The sequence below is a fragment of the Danio rerio genome, chromosome 8 (assembly GCF_049306965.1).
Source record: "Danio rerio strain Tuebingen ecotype United States chromosome 8, GRCz12tu, whole genome shotgun sequence".
NCBI classification, from domain to species: Eukaryota; Metazoa; Chordata; class Actinopteri; order Cypriniformes; family Danionidae; genus Danio; species Danio rerio.
The window spans coordinates 62,219,262-62,241,595 of NC_133183.1; the positions used below are offsets into that span (position 1 = coordinate 62,219,262).

A 22,334-nucleotide genomic window follows, 5' to 3' on the forward strand; every position below is an offset into this window, starting at 1 on the left:
TTCAAATAAGGATTAAAACGTCTTCATTAAAGCTTTATACGTCATGAAAAGTCTGTGAACTTAGATGCTTTAATGAGGGAAAAACACAATTGTGTGTGTGTGTGTGTATGTGTGTATGTATGTATGTACAGTATGTATGTATGTGTGTGTATGTGTGTGTGTGTATGTATGTATGTACAGTATGTATGTATGTATGTGTGTGTATGTGTGTGTGTGTATGTGTGTATGTATGTATTTATGTATGTATGTATATTTGTGTGTGTGTGTGTATATACTGTATATATATATACAACATACTTTGTCGAAATTCAGTGAATTACAATGCACAACCCAAAAGAAGCAATGATAATCAAAAGGATAAGATATATATATATATATATATATATATATATATATATATATATATATATATATATATATATATATATATATATATATATATAAAACAAAAATGGTTGGTTTTATTTAATTTAATATTTTTTCATTTATGGTGAAAAAGTGTTGTTATGGATGTGACATCACTCCGTTATGGATGTGACAGATGTGAAATTGGCACTTGTGGGACTTTGGTAAATCAAATATAATAGTTTAAATACATTGACAGATGCATTTGAGTATTTCTAAAGTTTCTAAAATACTTGCTTACATAAAAAAACAAGAAACGGTTTCCGTATTTTTATGGCAAGGTTGACATTTGCAGGGAATTGCTCATATATATAGTATTTTGGGAGTGAAGATGTTCTCTGGGGAAGTAGGCGGAGCTAAAGATATCTTGGTGCACTTTGCTTGCTGCTACTCCCTAATTGGTGGAAGTTTTTTTTGTACAGCCTCATGGGTAATGTAGTTTTTCTGCTATTAAACTTCAATACGAACAGGAAGCCCTAAAAATCCATCAATAACCCCAGAGTTCACAACAGGACAGTTTTTATTCCTGGAATCGTACTTTTTTATTCATGTAATCTTACTCGAGAAGTCATTCTCAAAGCATTTCTCTGGATTTAAAGGATATTTTAGTCTTTATTCCAAGAACGTTTGCCAGCACACCGTTCCTCGAAGCTGGTTATCAGTGTTGTCAATATAACAGGAAGTGCTCGGGTAGATGAGAATCAGATAAGTCTGTATATGAAATTGCAGTGAAGATGACTCAATTCAGGACAGACTGGAGCTCAGCAGCAGCTCAAGAAGTGTCAGTGTTTCTCTGTTGTATTCGCAGATGAAGCGAGGGAAAGAATGAATCAGACTCTTTGAGATTGCCCCATCTTCAAGGCCTACGTCTGTGATATTATTCCCTTTACAGCAGAGAGATTTACTCTTAGGCCTCAGCGTTTACTCATTTCTGGAGACTAAAAAGGGGCCTTCTTATGTTCTATATTACTCAGAGGTTAGAATAAAGCCCTATATGTTCAATATTAGTCATTGTAGAGGCTCGTTCTGGGAAGAAGTTACCCTGTCTGAGGAACTCTATTCACTGTGAAACTACTGACTGAACATTGCTTTGGCACAGTTCAACCACTGCAGTCGTCAAATGGAAATCCAGAGCCTTCTTTATGTAATTCATATAGTCACGGGGGAATTTCTCTTCTTGAGCTGTTATGAATTGATTTTTGCCTTTTTTGGCGGACGAATATGATTTAGCCTGATGCTGTTTTCCACAAACAATTGAAAACGAGAACTGGTTAATTCAGTTTAAGTGTAATTGCATTGTTCTTTTCCTAATAATTATATTTGCAAAGCAGCGCTATGAAAGGCGCACGTTATTATATTCAAAATCGAAAGCAGAAAAAGTGTTGTGTATAGGGTTGACTATACACAACACCTTTTAATTCTGTTCCAAATTGTTTTTTAATGGAGAGAGAAGTTTTTTGTAATTGTCAGTGTTGGGCATGTTCCTTTAAGAGAACATGTTTCTTTTTTCTTTAAGATCTCTTTAAGAGTGATTAGTTATAGTAAAGTCACTTTCAGGCAAGTCATTTTACACGGCCACCATCTTTGAAACTCCACTCGGGCAGTATGTTCGGGCATTCTGTCAGTAAGGTCTAGATCCGATACGCGGCCGGCTGGAAGTGCAATATGTATATCAATATTACAGAATTTGTAATGGCACTGTATAACAATTAATATTTTTAGAGTACGGTTGGGTTTAGGGTTGGGGTGGAGCTAGGCGATTAAAAATGCAATTTATTGGGTAGTTTAATAGATAGCATAAATAATCCTCGGTACAACTACTGTTTTTACATTACTCTGATGGTTGGGTTTAGGGTTGGGGTGGGGATAGACGTTAATAAAAACAATAAATGGGAAATTTCATATATAATATAAATATTATACCCATATAATAATTATAACCCATTCTGTCTGAATGGAAAAACATAAAATTCTCCAAAACTGTTAGCCAAGCTTATGATTACATTACATATTTGGAATCAACAAAATTAAACAACAGCCATGTATTTAGTTTTGTTTCTAAACATTCGAATCAAACAAAATCGGCATATTTTTAAATAACCAAAGCTAATGTGCACTAGAAAGGAGCGAGATATTACGGCAGTGTTACACATGATCCTCCTCTGGATAATGATTATCAGATCGCGCAGCTCTTCTGAAGTAATCCACAGCTTGGTGTTGATAGTGAATCTCCTCCAGAAATGACAGCGACTCTTTGTTTAAAAGTCTGTGGGCGTTTGAGTAATTGCTGTCATGTGATGTGCGATTGACATGATGGACTGTACCTCGTGTTCATTTTATACAGATTACAAAACCAGAAAACTTTTGGGCAACACTTTATTTTTGATGCTCCACTTAAGTATTAGTAGACTGTCTGCTTAATATCTGCTGATACTGCTCCTTCAACAGACATTTAACTGATTATAAGAGACTTTGCAAGTACATGTCAACTTACACTAAACCCCAACCCCAACCTAATAGTCTACTTGTAATCTAATGAGAATTAGTTGCAATGCAACTTAAATTCAACAAGCGGACCATCAAAATAAAGTGCAACCAACTTTTGTTATCAAGTGCACTTGGTTCATTTAATAGCCCAGGTTTATGTGGATGTATTTCTTTGTATTGGTTGAGATTCCAGTGTGTTTGTTAACCACCAAACTGTGGTACAAGCACACGTCTGATTCGAGATTTCTCCCAGAGAAACGTCAGTCTATAGTGATGGCTGATTGGCAGACACACATCTGATGCTTGTATTTGCAGCAGCTCCACGTCCACAACTTCACACATTAGGTTAAAACAGTCTCGATGTTCAGTCCTTTACTTCCACTGTATCTGTTCAGCTGAGGGAATGGAACCAACCCTGTGACGTCAGACACAGCGATATTCCAAGATGGCAGTGCCTTAGGTTTAAAAGCTATAATAAAACATGTCGTTTTCTGCTATATGGTTACATAAATTGAGTTAGTTTTATATATATTTAAATTAAAGTGGAAATCAATATTCAAAATAATAAACTTGACTGAGTGCTTCATTTCCCCTTTATTTTAAACAATAGTTTTAATAACTAATTAATTTTGTCTTGGCTATGATGAATCTACATCGGCTTAAATTTAGTTGCAGAGATACTAAAAAAAGCTGTGGTCTTTAATGGGTTATAGGCGTGTTTGTTTTAATACTTTCAGATATCAACATCTCTTGGAGAAATTTGATTCCTGCACCCTTAAAAACTAATTTCCCTATAAAGAAATCAAATATAGCTGGCCAACCAAGAATAATGAATTTGAGGAAAATTATAACATCCTCTTTGTCAGCCTATGGCCTGTAGAATTGGTCAATTCACCAATGCATTCTCTAAGTAATGTGCTTACTTGAACTTATTTTTCCAATTCCTTAAAGTCATGTGTATTGTTTGTGAGTGGGCGATACTGACGGCTGGTGTTCATTTCTGCATGCCTCCACTCTTTCGTTTCTCACTTGTGGCCTGGCTGTACTGTACTGTGGGTCATTGTCCTGTTTGCTTGTTAGCATCTAGCAGTTCCACTTCTGATTAGCCTTCAGCACTTTGCCACACAGGGTGAATATGCAGTTTTTGTTGTTGTAGATAACGTTCACTTCCTTCTTTCAACGTGGGTTGTTCTTTCCTTTTTAGGCAAGAATTTCTACAAGATACATAAGGTGTTGGTCTTCTATGCTAACCTGTTGTTAGCAGTGTTTGCTAAATGATTGGATTGGATGATGGCTCAAATGATGTGGGTTGATGTTTATAGAGCCCTCGAGTTTTATTAAAAGTTTGGAGAGAGATCTGTTAGTTAAAGAGTTTTGGTTTGATTTGACCTCATGTTCAAATTGGCTAGCATAACACTATCTGATTAAATGCTAATTCATCGAGATTCATTCATTTATTTTCCTTCGGCTTAGTCCCTCATTTATCGGGGGTTTTAAGCAGCAGATGCTCTTCCAGTAATGGGAAACACCCATACACACTCATTTACACACACACTCATACACTACGGCCAATTTAGTTCATCAATTCCCCTAAAGCGCATGTGTTTGGACTGTGGGGGAAATCGGAGCACTCAGAGAAAACCAACGCCAACACGGGGAGAACATGCAAACTGCTGTGAGGCGACAGTCACTCAGTCACCGTGCCGCACAACTCATCAAAATGTTTTATATACTTCAAAAGTACAAGTAATGAAAATCGAAATACATTTGACCCCAAATTGACCCGAACAGCTAAACAGCAGTGCTCAGTGTACTGTATATAATGTATATACTGTATACAGATGACAGAACTCAACAAACATGTATGTCTAGCTGTGTGTGTGTTTGTTTTTCTATCCTGGAGGGGACTTAAATCTGAATTCACACCAGATCCTGGGGAATAATTCCATAGTTTTAATACTGTACTAAAACGTTGGATCATTTAGTACAGGGGTCACCAACCTTTATGAAACTGAGAGCTACTTCTTGGGTACCGATCAATGTGGAGGGCTACCAGTTTGATAAACACTTCTCAAATAACAAATTTCAACAATGATTTAACAGGGTAGGAAATACCCTGTATTTAATGTATCAATGTGCAACATTTTATTTTTATATATCTCTGCAAATATTAACATTTTTAAAATTACTTCTATATTAGATGAAGCTTACTGGTAAGTGACGCTATGGTGAGCTATTTTTAGAACAGGCCTGCGGGCAACACGTGATCCTCAGCATGTTGGTGACCCCTGATTTAGTATGTATTAGCGTTCAAGTAATACACTTACAAGGACAAGTTATTATACTTACTACTTACTACTGGGGGTGGATGAGGAGATTCCTCCCAATGTTTAAAGTGCTTTAAGTGTCCAGAAAAGCGCTATATAAATGTAAGGAATTATTACTACTACTACTAATAATAATATTACATGAAGTATAAATAAATACCTTTTGTTCTACCAAAGGTCCATTTTATTCTGAGATTTATCTTTGTTGAAGGGCACCTATTATGCAAAAATCACTTTTATAAGGGGTTTAAACACAGTTGTGTGTCAACAATGTGTGAATATATCCAACTTCTAATGGTAAAAATTAATTAATTCTGTTTTTTATTATTACACTGGATCAAAACAGTCTGCAGAAACACTTTGATTGATATTCTCCTTTTTGTATGTGTCATGTGCCACTAGCGACCATCTCTCCCTCATTAGCATAGAACATTTGTCCTGTTTTAAATCTGCCACTATGATGACACACAGGTAGTCGTAGCTCCGCCCTCTTTTGAAAAGAGCACAATCTCATTTGAATTTAAAGCGACAGTCAACAAAAAGCCACAATTAGGATCAAAGGCTTAAAGAGTCCGTTTTAAAGAGATATAAATAATATTTGTGCGGTATTTTGAGCTGAAACCACACACTCTCGGGAAATCAGAGACTTATTTGACATCTTGTAAAAAGGGGCACAAGAGGTGCTCTTTAAACCTTATTTAATCCCACTTCACTATCATAGATCACGAAGGCTACAAAATTGCTCATAAAATCTGTAGATGGCAAACTGCCGCCTCCGTGTGTTGCAGAGTTTCTCAAGTTTTGCAGATGTGAGTGGAGTAAAGCTCTGGTGCAGTAAAAACCCCACCGGCGGTTCGCTTTCCCTTCAAACAGGATGTCTGGTTACTTATTGAAAGTGGTGGTGAAAGCCAAAGCTGTTGTGTTTTCAGTCTCACACTCCGAATATGACTGAGCTGCACGAAAAAAAAAAAACGATATCACCTGCGATTCTGCGCGAGGCTTTAGAAAATGAATCAGTGAGAAGATTTATCAGGCTATTTGTGTGAAAGTGAAATCCGGAGGGTGTTCGAAGAGCAGTTACGCTGCTTCCTGTAAATGACACAAACGCACCCACATGTGTTCATATATTGCCTATATCATGTACAGTGCACACGCATACTGTACATTTATTGTTTATTGAAGTCTTGTGTTGGGAACTTCTGAACTGGGTGGATGAATGAATTCAGAAAATTCCGTTACAGTGGTGAATCTCAAAAAAGTGTGACACGCAGGTCACATTTATAGTGAAATGCAAATACGGGTGATGTATTATCATTCAATATGACGTTGATGTATTCATGTAAAAATTAAACTCCATACTCATTGTGACCTGTACTTACAGTTGAAGTCTGAAATATTAGCTCCCCTCTGTATTATTATTATTATTTTTTCAATATTTCCCCTAATGATGTTCAACAGAGCCAGGACATTTTCGCAGTATGTCTGATAATATTTTTTCTTCTGGAGAAAGTCTTATTTGTTGTTTTTTTTCGGCTAGAATAAAAGCAGTTTTTATTTTTTAAACACCATATTACGATCAAAATTATTTGCCCCTTTCAGCTATATATTTTTTCGAAAGTCTACACAACAAACCATTGTTATACAACAACTTGCCTAATAACCCTAACCTGCTTAATTAACCTAGTTAAGCCTTTAAATGTCACTTTAAGCTGTATAGAAGTGTCTTGAAGAATATCTAGTCTAATATTATTTACTGGTATCATGGCAAAGATAAAATAAATCAGTTATTAGAGATGAGCTATTAAAACTATTATGTTTATAAATATGTTGAAAAAATCTCTCCGTTAAACGGAAGATAGGGAAAAATAAACAAAGGGGATAATAATTCAGGGGGGGCTAATAATTCTGACTTCAACTGTATGTCATCATATTTAAAATGATGAAAAACTTGCATTTATAAATTATATAAAATCACATTTTTGAAGGAAAGTGGCAAAGTATAAAGATTTAATGTTAGTATTTTGGGCCCAAACTGCTTAAAGTCTTTTTATATGTCATCAAATGATTCTTCTTAATATGCTTGAGTATATTCTTTGCACGGTGGCTCAGTGGTTAGCACTGTTGCCTCACATCAAGAAGGTTGCTCGTTCGAGTCCCAGCTGGGTTAGTTTTCATTTCTGCATGAAGTTTGCATGTTCTCCTCGTGTTGGCGTGGGTTTCCTCCGGCTGCTCCGGTTTCCCACACAGTCTAAACACATGCGCTATAGGGGAATTGACGAACTAAATTGGCTGAAGTGTATGTGTGTGTGTGTGTGTGTGTGTGTGTGTGTGTGTGTGTGTGTGTGTGAATGAGTGTGTGCGGGGGTTTCCCAGTAATGGGTTGCAGCTCAAATTGCATCCACTGCATAATATAATGATAATAATTATATTATTACAATAATAACATAATATATAATAATAGTTGGTGGTTCATTCCGCTGTGACAACCCCTGAAATAAAGCCGAAGAAAAATTAATGATATTTTTAAACATTCTTTACATGTTTATATCAGGTTTATATCTTCTAAACACTGTTTTGTATCACGCTAGCTTATAGATATATATCATTAAAATTAACATACTGATGCTAACATCTAAAAAAAACTTTATTTTAATTTCAAGCATGAATGTTTTTTTTTTCATTAGACCAATGGGGAGATGGAGAGCCTAACGTCCACCAATAGCAGCGAGGACAATTCCAGAAGCGACCAATCAGAGAGTGAAGAACGAACCTTCATCACCAATCTCTACTGTTTTATGAAGGAAAGAAACACGCCGATAGAGAGAATTCCTCATCTGGGCTTTAAACAGAGTGAGTGCAGTGTTTCCTCTAGGATTTTTTCCAACTGTGGTGGCAGGCCTTTTACACAGATCTTCCAGCTATCTATATGGCACTATTTCAATGACAAATGTGCTGAGCGCAGTATTAAAAGTCGAGATTGCATTTATGTAACAGAGTTTCTGCAGGGTCTTAAAGTCTAAAATGTAAAAAAATATATATATATTTTAAAGAAAGTTTATGTTGGGAAAAAAATGTATGGATACAAGTAGAGCTTGCATTTTTGCACAATATTTAAGATATTTGGCAAAGAAATATCTAAAATATTAAAACATTTTATTATTAATTTATTATTGTGTTCTTAAACATATTAAATTATATATTTGTTTTTGATAGAGCAAATAAAAATCTTTTCCATATGGGTCATTTGATAATTTCCGTAGCTTTTAGCCCTTTATTATTCTAAAATTTCATTCATGATGGTTTTAAAAATGTCTTAAAGTCTTAAATTTAATTTGGTGAAACCTGCAGAAACCCTGATTATATACATTTCTTCAATTAACTATATTTTTTCCAAATATTTGCTGTTTGCGAACACATTTTTTAATGTAATATTTTTAATAACTCATTTCTAATAACTCATTTCCTTTGACTTTTTTATGAAGACAGTACATAACATTTTACTACTAAGTTTGCAAGTTTACTACCCAGCAGGCACAGGACATCAACGTGACGTCAGATTGACTTTATACACCAATGTTGTTGGGACGTTGCATTGTGTTTGGAAATGAAAATCAGGTTGACATCAGAACCCAACGTCTAGCCAAAGTCCAACCTAAAATCAACCAAATATCAACCAATCGTTCAAGGATGGTACAGCTTGACGTTGTGTGGACGTTTCCACTATGACGTCAATCAGATGTTGAATTTTAGTTGCCATACCTGACGAATAAATGTCAGTATGTGACGTCAATATTACATTGATTTAAGATGTTGGCTAGACGTTAGATTTGGGCCACTTTTCAACACTAAAATCAACTAAAATATCAAAATATTGACTAAAAACAACCAAATATCAACGTCATATAGACGTCCTTAGACGTCAAAATAACATTGTCCCTAGACGCTGGATAGACATTGAATTTTGGTCACCTGACATCATGATCTAAACTAACCTAATATTAACATATTATAATGTGTGCCTGCTGGGTAGTATTCAGCTTGAAATACAATTTAAAGGCTTAACCAGGTAAATATGTTCAGTAATTTGGCACCAAACAAACACTTTATTTAGGCTAAATTTAAAACCATTATCTGCTTTGTTTTTATTTCTACTACATTTTCTAATACTGAAGTGTTCCAATATATGGTAACGTGATCTTTAAACTTATTAGACGATAAAGCAGGACATATTTAATTTAAAAGGTGCAACATTTTCAGTGGCATCCACTTATCTACACTGTGTGTTAACATAAACACGTCTCTCTCTCTTTCTTCCAGTCAACCTGTGGAAAATCTACAAAGCTGTAGAGACACTTGGAGGATATGATGCGGTAAGGATCCTCACGCAAAACAAACCTCCAGACAGAGCTTTCACAACTGCCGCTATTGTGTGTGTGTGTGTGTGTGTGTGAGTCCCGCATCTCACGCTGATGCTGCTGATAGCATTATCTTTCTTGATTTATTGTGCAAGTATGCCAACTACCCGAGGAAGTTGAGAAGCAGGTCATGCATTTGCCTCTTGCTCTTGCAGAGTGGAAACAATAGTGGCTTCAGGTCACACTATACTTACAGCAGTGACCGTTACGACCACAATGAGAATGAGGGTCCATCCGTTTTCTGCCCAAACCTGCTGCTTCAAAAGCTTTGTTCTCTCACCCTTAAGTTTCCACTCCCCCTGAGGTGCTGAAGAGTTTGTGTTTTTAATGAGCGTTCGTGTGGTCAGTCTGCATTTAATTTTAGACATGGTCAAAGCTGTGTTTTGTTTGCGAATTAGGTCTACAAGTGGAAAGTGAGACTACAAAGATAGCCATTATTGCATCAGTCGAACTTTATTCCAGTAACACAAACTGACACCTGTCATTAAGCAAGAAAGTACCGTGGTCATTAACTGATTTAGCAATGTGTCAGGCGGTAATGGTGGCATTAGTATTGTGAAGCTGAAACTTTTATCAGCCTGTGAAAATATTTTTTGGGGTATGTACTTCGACACATGTGAGGCAACCTCTGAAACTAACCCAGTGACTAATCATGAAGTTCCACTATGACAAGAGCTGATCTGACTGATGGTAATGCAATGCAGGCAATACAAACACTCAAACAAACGCAAGACAATAAAAAGGTCGCTTTGAAATGCATGGTGAATGCAATGTTAAAGGTTCAGGACACCCTGGAGAACTTTTTTTTATATTAACAGATGTGTGTGTGTTGAGCATCAGTTAAAACAATGTTAGCACCTGTCAGCTTTAATTGTGGGGGAAACTGGATAATTTTGAGCTTTTGTCAGCTAATTTCAGCTTCCGGGTTTAAAGTTATTTTTTGGGCGGATCAAAATCGGCGACGTAGCGCAGAACTGCAAGTGCAATGATGACGCGTCGGTTTCTCATTATTATTCATAGCGGAGTTTTCTTATCCTATGAGAAGAGCCGGCTGCTTAATTATTCATCAGAGCACATGCTTTCCGAAGGCAGACCTGCCAGTTTCAAGCAAGCTGTGAGACACGGACCTACGGCACGCAGTAGCTGTTCATGAAGGCTCGTATGTGTTTGTTTCCATGATCCACGGGGTTTGTTGGATGTTTTTTCCCCGCGATCCTGTCAGGGCCGATCATACAGCAAAGCTGTGTGTGTGCTGCAAGCAATTTGTCAGGAGAGCAGTGCGAGAATTGAAGAATGGCGGACGCTGTCTTTTATCAGGTGTTCGTTCACATTCAGACACATCACTGTGCTGCTGTGTTTGCCTAAATCCTCTATATTACCAGCAGGACTAATGGTTAAAATACACAGGTCAGGAGACCAGCTACACTGAGTCTGCATTCAAGATCTATAATTTAGACCCGAGGATCGAGGGAGAATCCTCATTTATAGTGTTTACATGAGCCCTGCTAAAAAAATCCAGCTTAAACCAGTCTAGGCCTGTTGGCTGATTTTAGCTGGTCGACCAGGCTGGTTTTAGAGGGGTTTTGGCCACTTCCAGGCTGGTTTCCAGCCATTTCCAGCCTGGTCTTAGCTGGTTAGGCTGGAAAATGACCAGCTAAAACCAGCTTGACCAGCCTAGGCAGGCTGGGAGTCCAGCCAAAACAAGCTATGTCCAGCTTAATCCAGGCTGGTCAAGCTGGTTTAAGCTGGATTTAGCTGGTCATTTTCCAGCTTGACCAGCTAAGACCAGGCTGGAAATGGCTGGAAACCAGCCTGGAAGTGGCCAAAACCCCTCTAAAACCAGCCTGGTTGAGCAGCTAAAACCAGCCAACTAGCCTAGGCTGGTTTAAGCTGGATTTTTTAGCAGGGAACACACTTATCTTTATAATGATATAAATTGTGGTTATGTGTATATGGAATTACAAATAACAAATGTAGCAGGGCATTAAATTACTGTTTATTTCTTTGCATTTTAACTTTGTGAACTATATACTCATGCGTCTCCTCACGGTTTGTCTCAATTTGTGAGCTAACTGACATCAACAGTTGTTTGCTCCCCTTCTCCCCTGTTGGCCACGCCCACTCCTGCCCTATGCCCGTGGAGCTCCACGCCCATTAATCAAGCATCTTTTGAAAAAATTCTGAAGTAGACTTTAAATGAAAGTGGGGGGTGTCATGGCCCTTTAAAATGTCCTCAATGTTTACCATTGCCACGCTAATAATGACTCTAAACTTGAACACAAGATATTTTGAAGAATATAGTGCCGTTGACGTTCATAGTAGGACCAAAAACTACTATGGATGTCAATTATTCAGTATATCTTCCTTTTCTTTCTTGGTAAGGAACTCAAACTAGTTTATAAAAACACAAGTGGAGTGATATTATTATATTAATCTGGGGTGTTTAGGTCTGACATCATTAAGTGCAGAAGTTTGTGATCTATGAACGTCACATCTAGCAGACAGGCGAATGAATCTGTTTTTGTGCACACGTTTTCTCTGAAGCACACTGATACATAAGGAATCATTTGAAGAAAAGGTAGTGATGCGGCTGCTACAGCTTGAGTGTGCATTATTTTTTAATTAATCAACAATTCAAGTGAATTACTCTGCTTAATCTCGGGTTCCCACAGCTAAAGCTACTGTTCAGATGTTGTATTTCAGACATTTGTCAGGCTTTTGTCCTCAATCTGCTCCTGTGTGTTGCATTGGTTTCTTCCACATCTCCTCCAAAGCCTTGAGTTGTGTTTTGATGTGATTTTTGACTGTTGTAGCTGTGAAATAACTCATTTAGCATAGTGATACAGAGCTGTAACACACTCAAAACTTGCCGGAACTACTTTAGCTGTGCATTCATCTGAAACAGTACAGCTTAGAATGCTCATCAGCCAATCAGAATCAAGCATTCAACAGCTGTAGTGTAAGCACATTACAGTAATGGCGGAGTGGTACGGTACTGTACGGTTCGGTTTGGTATGCTTTTATGGCCGTTTCCACTATTAAAAGGCGTACCGAACCAAACCGTACCGTACCACTTATTCAGCACCCTTTCGAAAGGGTCCCAAACACAAGAAAGGGTACCAAAAGGCGGAGCTAGACGTGCAGCTGAACGCTATAGGTTTACAGAGATATGTCATTCGCTTAGGCAACAAGCTAGAATGTAAACAAAGGACCCGCCATGTTTGAAATACACAGCGAGAGATTACTTGCGCTCGCCGCGCGTCTATATCTGAAATAACAAACCTCTTGAGCTGATGATAATAACTTGCGCTTGCTAATTGACATGCTTTTGGAAACCCGACTGCTGCAGTTTTCCATTGGGGGTCTATAATTACATGGTGTTCGCTCACAGGTAACAGCGAGGAGGCAGTGGAAGAACGTGTATGACGAGTTGGGTGGTAGTCCAGGCAGTACAAGCGCAGCCACCTGCACACGCAGACACTATGAAAGGTAAACAAATCACCAAAACAACAAACATTAAGATTTCATGTGGACTTTAATAACATGTAGTAACAATGTGGGCCGTTTTCATGCTGTCACTTTTCTGGAGGTGGACTGCAGCATTGCAGAGCTCATTCAGCAGATCCTCTAGTTTTTCACGATTATGTTTTTTTTGTGAATTTTTTTTTTTGTGATAAATGTGACTGATTTTGTGGTGGTAATTGGCAGAAATTTGCAGACAATTTTGTTATTAAACACACACATATATATATATATATATATATATATATATATATAGATAGATAGATAGATAGATAGATAGATAGATAGATAGATAGATAGATAGATAGATAGATAGATAGATAGATAGATAATATATTTACTATATTAGGTGGCCTACAATGTTTCAAATCATAAAAATAAAGCTTCTTTATTTTGGTCCAGGGAAAGAGTTAAATGAAAACATTTATTGATTTCAAGAACATTATATTACACACATTTCAGAGCCTCTGCATCGCCTGGGTTGTTTCGTCTCCAACTTTAAAACTCATTTGTGTTTGCAGGTTGGTTTTGCCCTTTGAGCGGCAGCTGAGAGGAGAAGAGGACAAACCACTGCCACCGTCCAAACCTCGCAAACAGTACAAGAGGAGCCCTGAGAACCGGGGGAGCAAACCAGAGAGCAAGAAGAAGAGGAAGATGGAGAGAGACGAGAGCGAGGTCAGAGGACAATAACGAAACTCACTTTAAGCTGAATACTAGTATCTTGAAGAATATCTAGTCAAGTATTATGTGCTGTCAACATAGCAAAGAGAAAAGAAATCTTATTAATCTTAATAGAATCTTAATCTTATAGAAAGTTATTAGAAATGAGTTATTAAAACTGTTTACAAATGACTTCTTTACATTAAAAAGCACTTGGGAAATATTTCAGGGGAAAAATTCACATTTAAAATTGTCAACTGTACATCAAAATATCAGAATTGGGTGAAAGAAATTGGTTATTGGGATTAAATATTGGGAAACACTTCATTTTGATGGTTCATTTGAGTATCAGTAGACTGTCTGCTTAATATCTGTTGATACTGCTGCTAATCAGACATTTAACTGACTATAAGAAACTTTGCAAGTACATGTTCAACTTACACTAACTCTAACCCTAACAGTCTACTTATAATCTGATGAGAGTTAGTTGGCATGTAGATGCAGTGTAACTTAAATTCAACAAACGGACCATCAAAATAAAGTGTGACCAAGTATTGCGATATGTGTATATATTGAATTATTCTCCAGCCCTATGCTATAATGCTCTGATGTTCAAGTCTTAAGACTAAGGGATCTAAAATAAAATGGCAGTCTTTTGGAAACAATATGACCAAAAAGCCAGCAAGATCATCTCAAATATGTCTGTCACACAGTCCACAAAACGAGGTGTTTCATGTGCCTAAAAGTCAATGGACGTGAATGAAGCTCTGCCAGGAAGTTTCTAGTATCTGAGAGCTTATTTAGCTGGTTTAAGTATGTTTGATTAGAGTTGAAGCTAACCTCTTTAAGACACCGGCCCTCCTGGACTGAGTTTGGACATCTCTATGGTATGGTAACCTAAATATTCCAGGATTGTTAATGGGTGAAGTAAAATCATTGGTAAAACACAAAGTAACTTGATCTCTACCAATGTAAAGTCAAACAAAAGGCTTTAAAATAGCAGCCCTGTCATAGAGTCATATTAAAAATCTAAATACTCTCCACAGAATTTTGCACACCATATCAAATTTAGTCTTGTTCACTCAGTAATGATTTAACCTCCTAATTAAAATGACCTTTCTTGGGCTTTCTTACAAATGCTTTCGGTATTCTCTGAAAAGTCCCGTGAAGTGCTTTGAAATGTGCATTTTTATTCGATGTTTGACGCATCTTAACTTAAACATGAAGAGAGGGCGGGGCATAGAGTAGCCCCTCCCCTTTAAAAAAAACGGCCAATAGCGTTTTGTTTTTATCACAGCTCTACCAGTCAGAGTGGTTGATGTAAATGTCAAGCATCTGAAAGGGGCGGGGCATGTCAGATACTAAAGACCATTTGATTGGTCAGAAGATTTGATGAGAAACTAAAGTATGAGTTGACATTAATAAAATCGTTGACCCATTTAGGTGGAAGAGACAACCTACAAACTTTACATGTTTCTATTACTTTAATATCTCCTAAACACGGATTTTGTCACTGTTTTGATGCGTACTAGCTTAATGATCTCCTAAAAACAAAGAATACTGATACAAACATTTAAAAACTAGTGGACACATTGGACCTTTAAGATTGGAATCCATATATAATCCCCTAAACCAGGGATGGGCAAACTTGATCCTCGAGGGCCGCTGTCCCTGCACAGTTTTGTTCCAACACTAGTCAAACACACCTGAACAAACTAATCAGTGTCTTCAAGATCACTTGAACTCTATAGGGAGGTCTGTTTGAATAGGGTTGGAGCTAAACTATGCAGGACACTGGCCCTCCAGGATCAAGTTCGCCCACACCTGCCCTAAACACTACCGTTCTTACACTACTGTAAGTTCTAAAGTATCCCACTTTTCTTTTCAGGAGAAAATGTTGTCTGATCACCACTGTGACAGAGGCAGGTGTTCTCATCACAGTCCATGGCTGATATCCTCTGATCGCCTTGACTCCGAGCACACATCCACAGCTCCAGTCCTTGGCATGAGCTCCAGGGAGAACCCGCTTCTCCAGACTTCCAGCCCGCCCGAAGTCATCTCCCCCCTGGAGAAGAAGAAGCGTCTGGCTCAGGCTAGCCTCACTATCCCTGCCTCAGAGGACGGTGGAGAACTTGAGCGACCCTCCGTTATCCACATATCCCACTCTTCCCAGTCTAACACTCGCGGTCGCCACTCCTCCGATGGCTCTCCTGTCCCAGTCTCCTCTCCTTCTGGATCCCTGTCTCGAAGCCCCTCTCCATACTCCGTCTCCTCCGAGGACTGCATAGCCGTCACGACTCAAAAGTCTCCAGCTAAAGAGCCTGAAAACAAAACAGCGACTCGTTTGCCAGCTCTGTCCACATCCAAAGCTGTCAGCACCGGAGTTTGCAAACCACTCAGCTGTTACCCCAACACCAAAGAACTCGCCAACTATCCCCGCTTACATTATCGAGAGTTCCTGCAAGCTGGTGCAACAGAAAAGACCCAGAGGAGTCTTTTAGCATGGACCTCTGATGATAAATCCAGACTTGCATCCCATAGGCTGCCCTTGCCAGCCTACACCAAACCCTACTGGGTCCCTCATGCCTCCAGCTTCTCCAAGGTCTTGCCCCGGGATCCCTGCAGGCCCATGTCATCACTACAGCCCTCTTTTAAACCGCACATGTCCTCCTACCACCAGCACCTCCTAAAGAGACCTGATGAAGCCTACTTGAAGAAGATGCCAGTATCTTCTCCGATTCGCATTACGGACAGGAAGGAGAAGGCAAAGACGGCGTTGCCCAAACCTCTGCCTACCCAGCAGTACCTCTTCCACCCGCATGGCGGACTCACTGTGCCCTACCAGCCAGCTTTAGAAAGACTTCGAGGAGACCTGACGGTTGAACAATTAAAAGCTCTACCTCTGCAGCCCGTGCTTTTTCCAACACATCTGTCAATTCCTCCTGCTCAGAGCCACTCTATGCATTGCCCGCCAGTGGGAACCCACTTTCCTGGGTCTTACGAAGCTGCTTTGCCTTCGTACAATTACCCGATGCCAATCTGGCATGCGCCTGCTGGATATAACATGCCAAGCCTGCAGCCGTACTGAACTATTCGCAGACCTTAGAGACTTACTTTTGGGCCGTGCTTGTATGCAACTCCTCACACATACCACTTGAAACTAAAATAATCATTAATACAGTTAGAAAAGGTTTAAGCGAATTACAGTGAGCTGTTTACATGAACCTCGTGAAATAAAAGCCAACTTACATAACTCATAACGCACAAGCACTCTTACATGTCAGAATTTGAGTGTTAATAACTAGTCTAGAGCACCGTCCACTGTTAGAAACTAGCCTAGAGTGCCAACTGCTGTGAAAAACTAGCTTAGAGTGCCAACTTTTGTTTAAAACTAGCCTAGAGCACCATCTGCTGTTTAAAACTAGCCTAGAGCACCATCTGCTGTTTAAAACTAGCCTAGAGCACCATCTGCTGTTTAAAACTAGTCTAGAGTGACATCTGCTGTTCAAAACTATCCTAGAGCACCATCCGCTGTTTAAAACTAGCCTAGAGCACCATCTGCTGTTTAAAACTATCCTAGATCACCATCTGCTGTTTAAAACTATCCTAGAGCACCATCTGCTGTTTAAAACTATCCTAGAGCACCATCTGCTGTTTAAAACTAGCCTAGAGCACCATCTGCTTTTTAAAATTAGTCTAGAGTGACATCTGCTGTTTAAAAATATCCTAGATCACCATCTGCTGTTCAAAACTATCCAAGAGCACCATCTGCTGTTTAAAACTAGTCTAAAGCGCCGTCTTCTGTTTAAAACCTAGCCTAGAGTGCTGTCTGATGTTTATAAACTAGCCTAAAGCACCATTGGATGTTCATAAACTAGCCTAGAGCGCATTTTGCTGTTTATAAACTAACCTAGAGCGCTACCTGCTGTTTATAAACAAGCCTGGAGTGCCACCTGCTGTTTATAAACAAGCCTAGAGTGCCACCTGCTGTTTATAAACAAGCCTAGAGTGCCGTCTACTGTTTATAAACTAGCCTAGAGCGCCACCTGCTGTTTATAAACTAGTCTAGAGTGCCGTCTGCTGTTTATAAACAAGCCTAGAGTGCCAAATGCTGTTTATAAACAAGCCTAGAGTGCCGTCTACTGTTTATAAACTACCCTAGTGTCACCTGCTGTTTATAAACTAGTCTAAAGCGCCATCTGCTGTTTATAAACCAGCCTAGAGTGCCATCTGCTGTTTATAAAGTAGTCTAGAGCACCATCTGCTGTTTATAAACTAGTCTAGAGCGCCATCTGCTGTTTATAAACTAGTCTAGAGTGCCAAACTAGTCTAAAGCGCCATCTGCTGTTTATAAACAAGCCTAGAGTGCCGTCTACTGTTTATAAACTAGTCTAGAGTGCCTTCTGCTGTTTATAAACTAGTCTAAAGCGCCATCTGCTGTTTATAAACAAGCCTAGAGTGCCTTCTACTGTTTATAAACTAGTCTAGAGTGCCTTCTACTGTTTATAAACTAGTCTAGAGTGCCATCTACTGTTTATAAACTAGTCTAGAGTGCCTTCTGCTGTTTATAAACTAGTCTAGAGTGCCGTCTACTGTTTATAAACTAGTCTAGAGTGCCTTCTACTGTTTATAAACTAGTCTAGAGTGCCATCTGCTGTTACAAAACTAGCCTAGAGCAACGTTTGCTGTTCATAAACTAGCCTAGAGCACCAATTGCTGTTAAACTACTCTAGAGAGTCGCCTGCTGTTATAAATGAAGCTCAGAATCAGTTTCCAGAGAATTCTGAAAATTTCATAAGTGATTTCTCAATTTTGTTTTCACCACAGCACTATCATAGCCATGGTGTTTTAAAGAAATATAGTTCATAGCTTAAACTTGAACTTAAGTTCAAAACTGGATATTGATGGTGTTCATGATGGGGTGCAGTCCTTTAAAAAGTGACTATAAACTGTGGCACTTAACTGTATATGTACTTAAAATTCTTGGCTTCACTTTTTTAAAACCCGGTTGTTTATGTTTGTGAGTAATTCATACTAACATGGCATTAAAATTATGTTTCATTAAATGTTAACTGCCTAGATTGTCAGATTATTAGAGCTAAAAATATACTAAGTCTAGTGACTGCATCACCAGAATGGTAAAATAAACCGAAACTCACCTCTCAGATCTCCGACAACACTCTAAACAGTCACTTTCAGGATCTCCCGACACATTTCCGATGTGGTTTGCAGTGCATTTCTCTATTTGCATGTGTTTATATATATATATATATATATATATATATATATATATATATATATATATATATATATATATATATATATATATATTTTATTTTTATTTTTTTTGCATGTGATTTGAGCCCTCTCAGCCTGTTTTTTACTTTTTACTTTATGCCTGTTTTTGTTGTTGTTTTTAGATCAATACCAAACGAAGTGTTGTTACCTATGAGGTTATGTAGCGCGAATATTACAATATGGCACTGATCAAACGTATCATTAAGTTACTTTCGATGAGTGTCTGAAATGCTGTTTCAAAGTAAATGTTACGTATATTCTTGAACGTAGCTGTATATGAAGCCTATCCCCTTAACTGTAAGTTATTCATCGAGTAAATACAGTTTTCTTTACACACGGTACAATTCAGGGTTCAGAACAAATTGGTAAATGTTATATGTATGTTTTTTGATGAGTCATTAGCAGGACGAGACTGGGATATTCATATGTATTCCTCTTTTTGGCACTTGATATGAGATCAGCTTGTTTACTGATGCACCAATAATGTGAAAATGCCTTATGTACACTTTGTATACTGAATGTTAAAATATTTTTGTATAAAATAAATGTTGACATCACATCAAGCGCTCTGTTTTAATGATCTACATGCAAAGTCTAAAGCGTATGGTGCAAAAGCATTAAGAGCATGTTCGAATCCCCTTTGACTATTTTTAGGATGGATAAATACGCTCTGCACCCGGCGCATGGTATAACAGGGTTGTGCTTATTCTCTTAATGAGTTCTGGGTGTGTTTTAAGCATAACCTGCATTAAACCAATCAGAGTCTCATCTCTTATTCCCTTTATGAGTCAGTTGCGTTGCGCCATGGCGCATTTAATAATAATACATTTGATTTGTATAGCACTTTTTCCTACATACATGCAACTTAAAGCGCTTCACAAACAACAAACAAGCTTTAAAATAAACCACATAAAAAATGTATAGACAAAGCACAATAAACACCAAATACATACTCAGATAAAAGCTTATATGTACATGCATACATCCACACAATCACACACACAACATGCATGCACACACCATACATACACCTATACAACATACATAAAATGCATACACTTCACAAACTGTTTATTCATACGCAATTTTAAAAACACGCTTTTTAAATACATGAATGCTGGGGGACTTTTCACTTCATTTGGAAGACAATTCCAAATGATTTTGCTATTTACGTGGCGGCATTTGTAAGTGTAGAAACTGAACGCTTCACTAGCGAGAAAACAGTTAAACAGAGCATCTGCAGCGCGAGGATAAAGAACGAGCCTCCTCCATCCAGCTTCTTTACTTTACTGTAAACTCGCTGCACTGAACACATTCATTAGCCCACATATTTAATTTAGTTTGTTAAGCGCAAAGATTTGAGACAAGACGAGATAATGAGACAAGACACATGATGAAACATTTATTCTGAAGGAAAGTCAAACAAGTTGAACTGTTAATCTCAAGACTTTTAAAGTAAATGGGAAGTGCCACACAGCAGGGAATGCAGTATACAGACAAAGACGTCAAAAGACAAGATCTCCCTTGCCAAAATGTGCAAACTTTTCTAACACCTCTACACGAAATGACAAAAGTCTTATCGGCTATCCCAGTTTTAGGAACAGTAAATAATAACTGGACTTCTAGTTGATCATTTGGTGTCAGAAGTGGCTTATATGAAAGGTGAAGGCCTCTAGATGAGGCTTATTAAACCAAAATAAAAAATATGATCATGTCTTGATTATGAATGATTTGATTAGGACAGTGCGGTCTGACTCTGCTTAGACTAAAGTCTCATCACTGAACAGAAATAATGTCCAGTATAGAATATAAAGTCCTGCTGCAGTGGAGACAGAAAGAATATTGTGTCTGACTCCATCATGAGCTTGGAGGACTGCATCCATACATCTCTGACATGACTCAAATCACTGATTAATAAAGTGGAATGGCAAAGAAAGCGTTCAGGATTCCCAGTGCTCATCGGGAGTCTTTGTGTTCATCTTCAACACCTCCTCCTTCATCATACCCCAGACATGCTCAATAATGTTCATGTCTGGTGACTGGGCTGGCCAATCCTGGAGCACCTGACCTTTAGGAGCTTTGATGTGGAGGCTGAAGTATGAGGAGCGCTATCCTGCTGGAGAATTGTCCCTCTCCTGTGGTTTGGGCCGCACAAATGTCTTGACACCTCAGGCTGTTGATGTTCCAGATCTCTCGCACGGCCCCATACTGAATGTAACCCCAAACCATGATTTCTCCTTCACCAAACTTGACTGATTTCTATGAGAATCTTGGCTCCATTTGGGTTCCAGTAGGTCTTCTGCAGTATTTGTGATGATTGAGATGCAGATCAACAGATCCACCTTCTGCCACTTTTCCACATGATCAACTAGAAGTCAAGTTATGTGTCAGGTAGTGTAGTTTATGTGACAGTTAGAGTAATGGATTGTATTTCTGAGAAACAACTGGAATGCTAAAGCAAACTGTAGTACAGTTGAAATGGCGAAACAGCTCTTGTGGAATATCAGGAGAAAAATAAGTGCTAATTTACAGCTGTAATATGTATGCAGAATTAGCCGAACTAGCTAAATCAAACGCAATAAAGCCTGTTTTCTTTATTTGTTCATATATATATATATATATATATATATATATATATATATATATATATATATATATATATTTTTTTTTTTTTTTTTTATATACAGTTGAAGTCGGAATTATTAGCGCCCCTGTTTATTTTTTCCCCCAATTTTTGTTTAATGGAGGGAAGATTGTTTCAGCACATTTCTAAGCATAATAGTTTTAATAACTCATTTCTAATTACTGATTTATTTTCTCTTTGCCATGATGACAGTAAATAATATTTTACTAGATATTCTTCAAGACACTTCTACACAGCTTAAAGTGACATTTAAAGGCTTAACTAGGTTAATAAGGTGAACTAGGCAGGTTAGGGTAATTAGGCAAGTTATTGTATAACGATGGTTTGTTCTGTAGATTATTGAAAGAAAGATTAGCTTAAAGGGCCTAATAATTGTGTCCCAAAAATGGTTTTTAAAAAATTAATAACTGCTTTTAATCTAGCCGAAATAAAACAAATAAGACTTTCTCCAGAAGAAAAAATATTATCAGACATACTGTGAAAATTTCCTTGCTCTGTTAAACATCATTTGGGAAATATTAAAAAAATAATAATAAAAAATCAAAAGGGTAATAATTCTGACTTCAACTATATATA

The 22,334-nt window shown here is 38.0% G+C and overlaps 1 protein-coding gene across 3 annotated transcripts in view; it reads left to right on the forward strand.

The window, feature by feature from the left end:
- The window catches only part of arid5a (AT-rich interactive domain 5A), a 30,011-nt gene extending 10,336 nt beyond the window's left edge, over positions 1–19,675 (forward strand). For 2 of the 3 annotated variants that reach the window (XM_073909065.1, XM_073909064.1), the window contains 5 exons: positions 7,904–8,069; positions 9,537–9,589; positions 13,026–13,123; positions 13,678–13,831; positions 15,705–19,675. In XM_073909065.1, the coding sequence (XP_073765166.1) occupies positions 7,916–8,069; positions 9,537–9,589; positions 13,026–13,123; positions 13,678–13,831; positions 15,705–16,904 (1,659 nt within the window). In that variant the 5' untranslated portion in view covers positions 7,904–7,915 and the 3' untranslated portion in view covers positions 16,905–19,675. The remainder of the gene's footprint in view (positions 1–7,903; positions 8,070–9,536; positions 9,590–13,025; positions 13,124–13,677; positions 13,832–15,704) is intronic. The other variant, NM_001327774.1, reaches the window with a different exon arrangement.
- Positions 19,676–22,334: the final 2,659 nt, after the last annotated feature.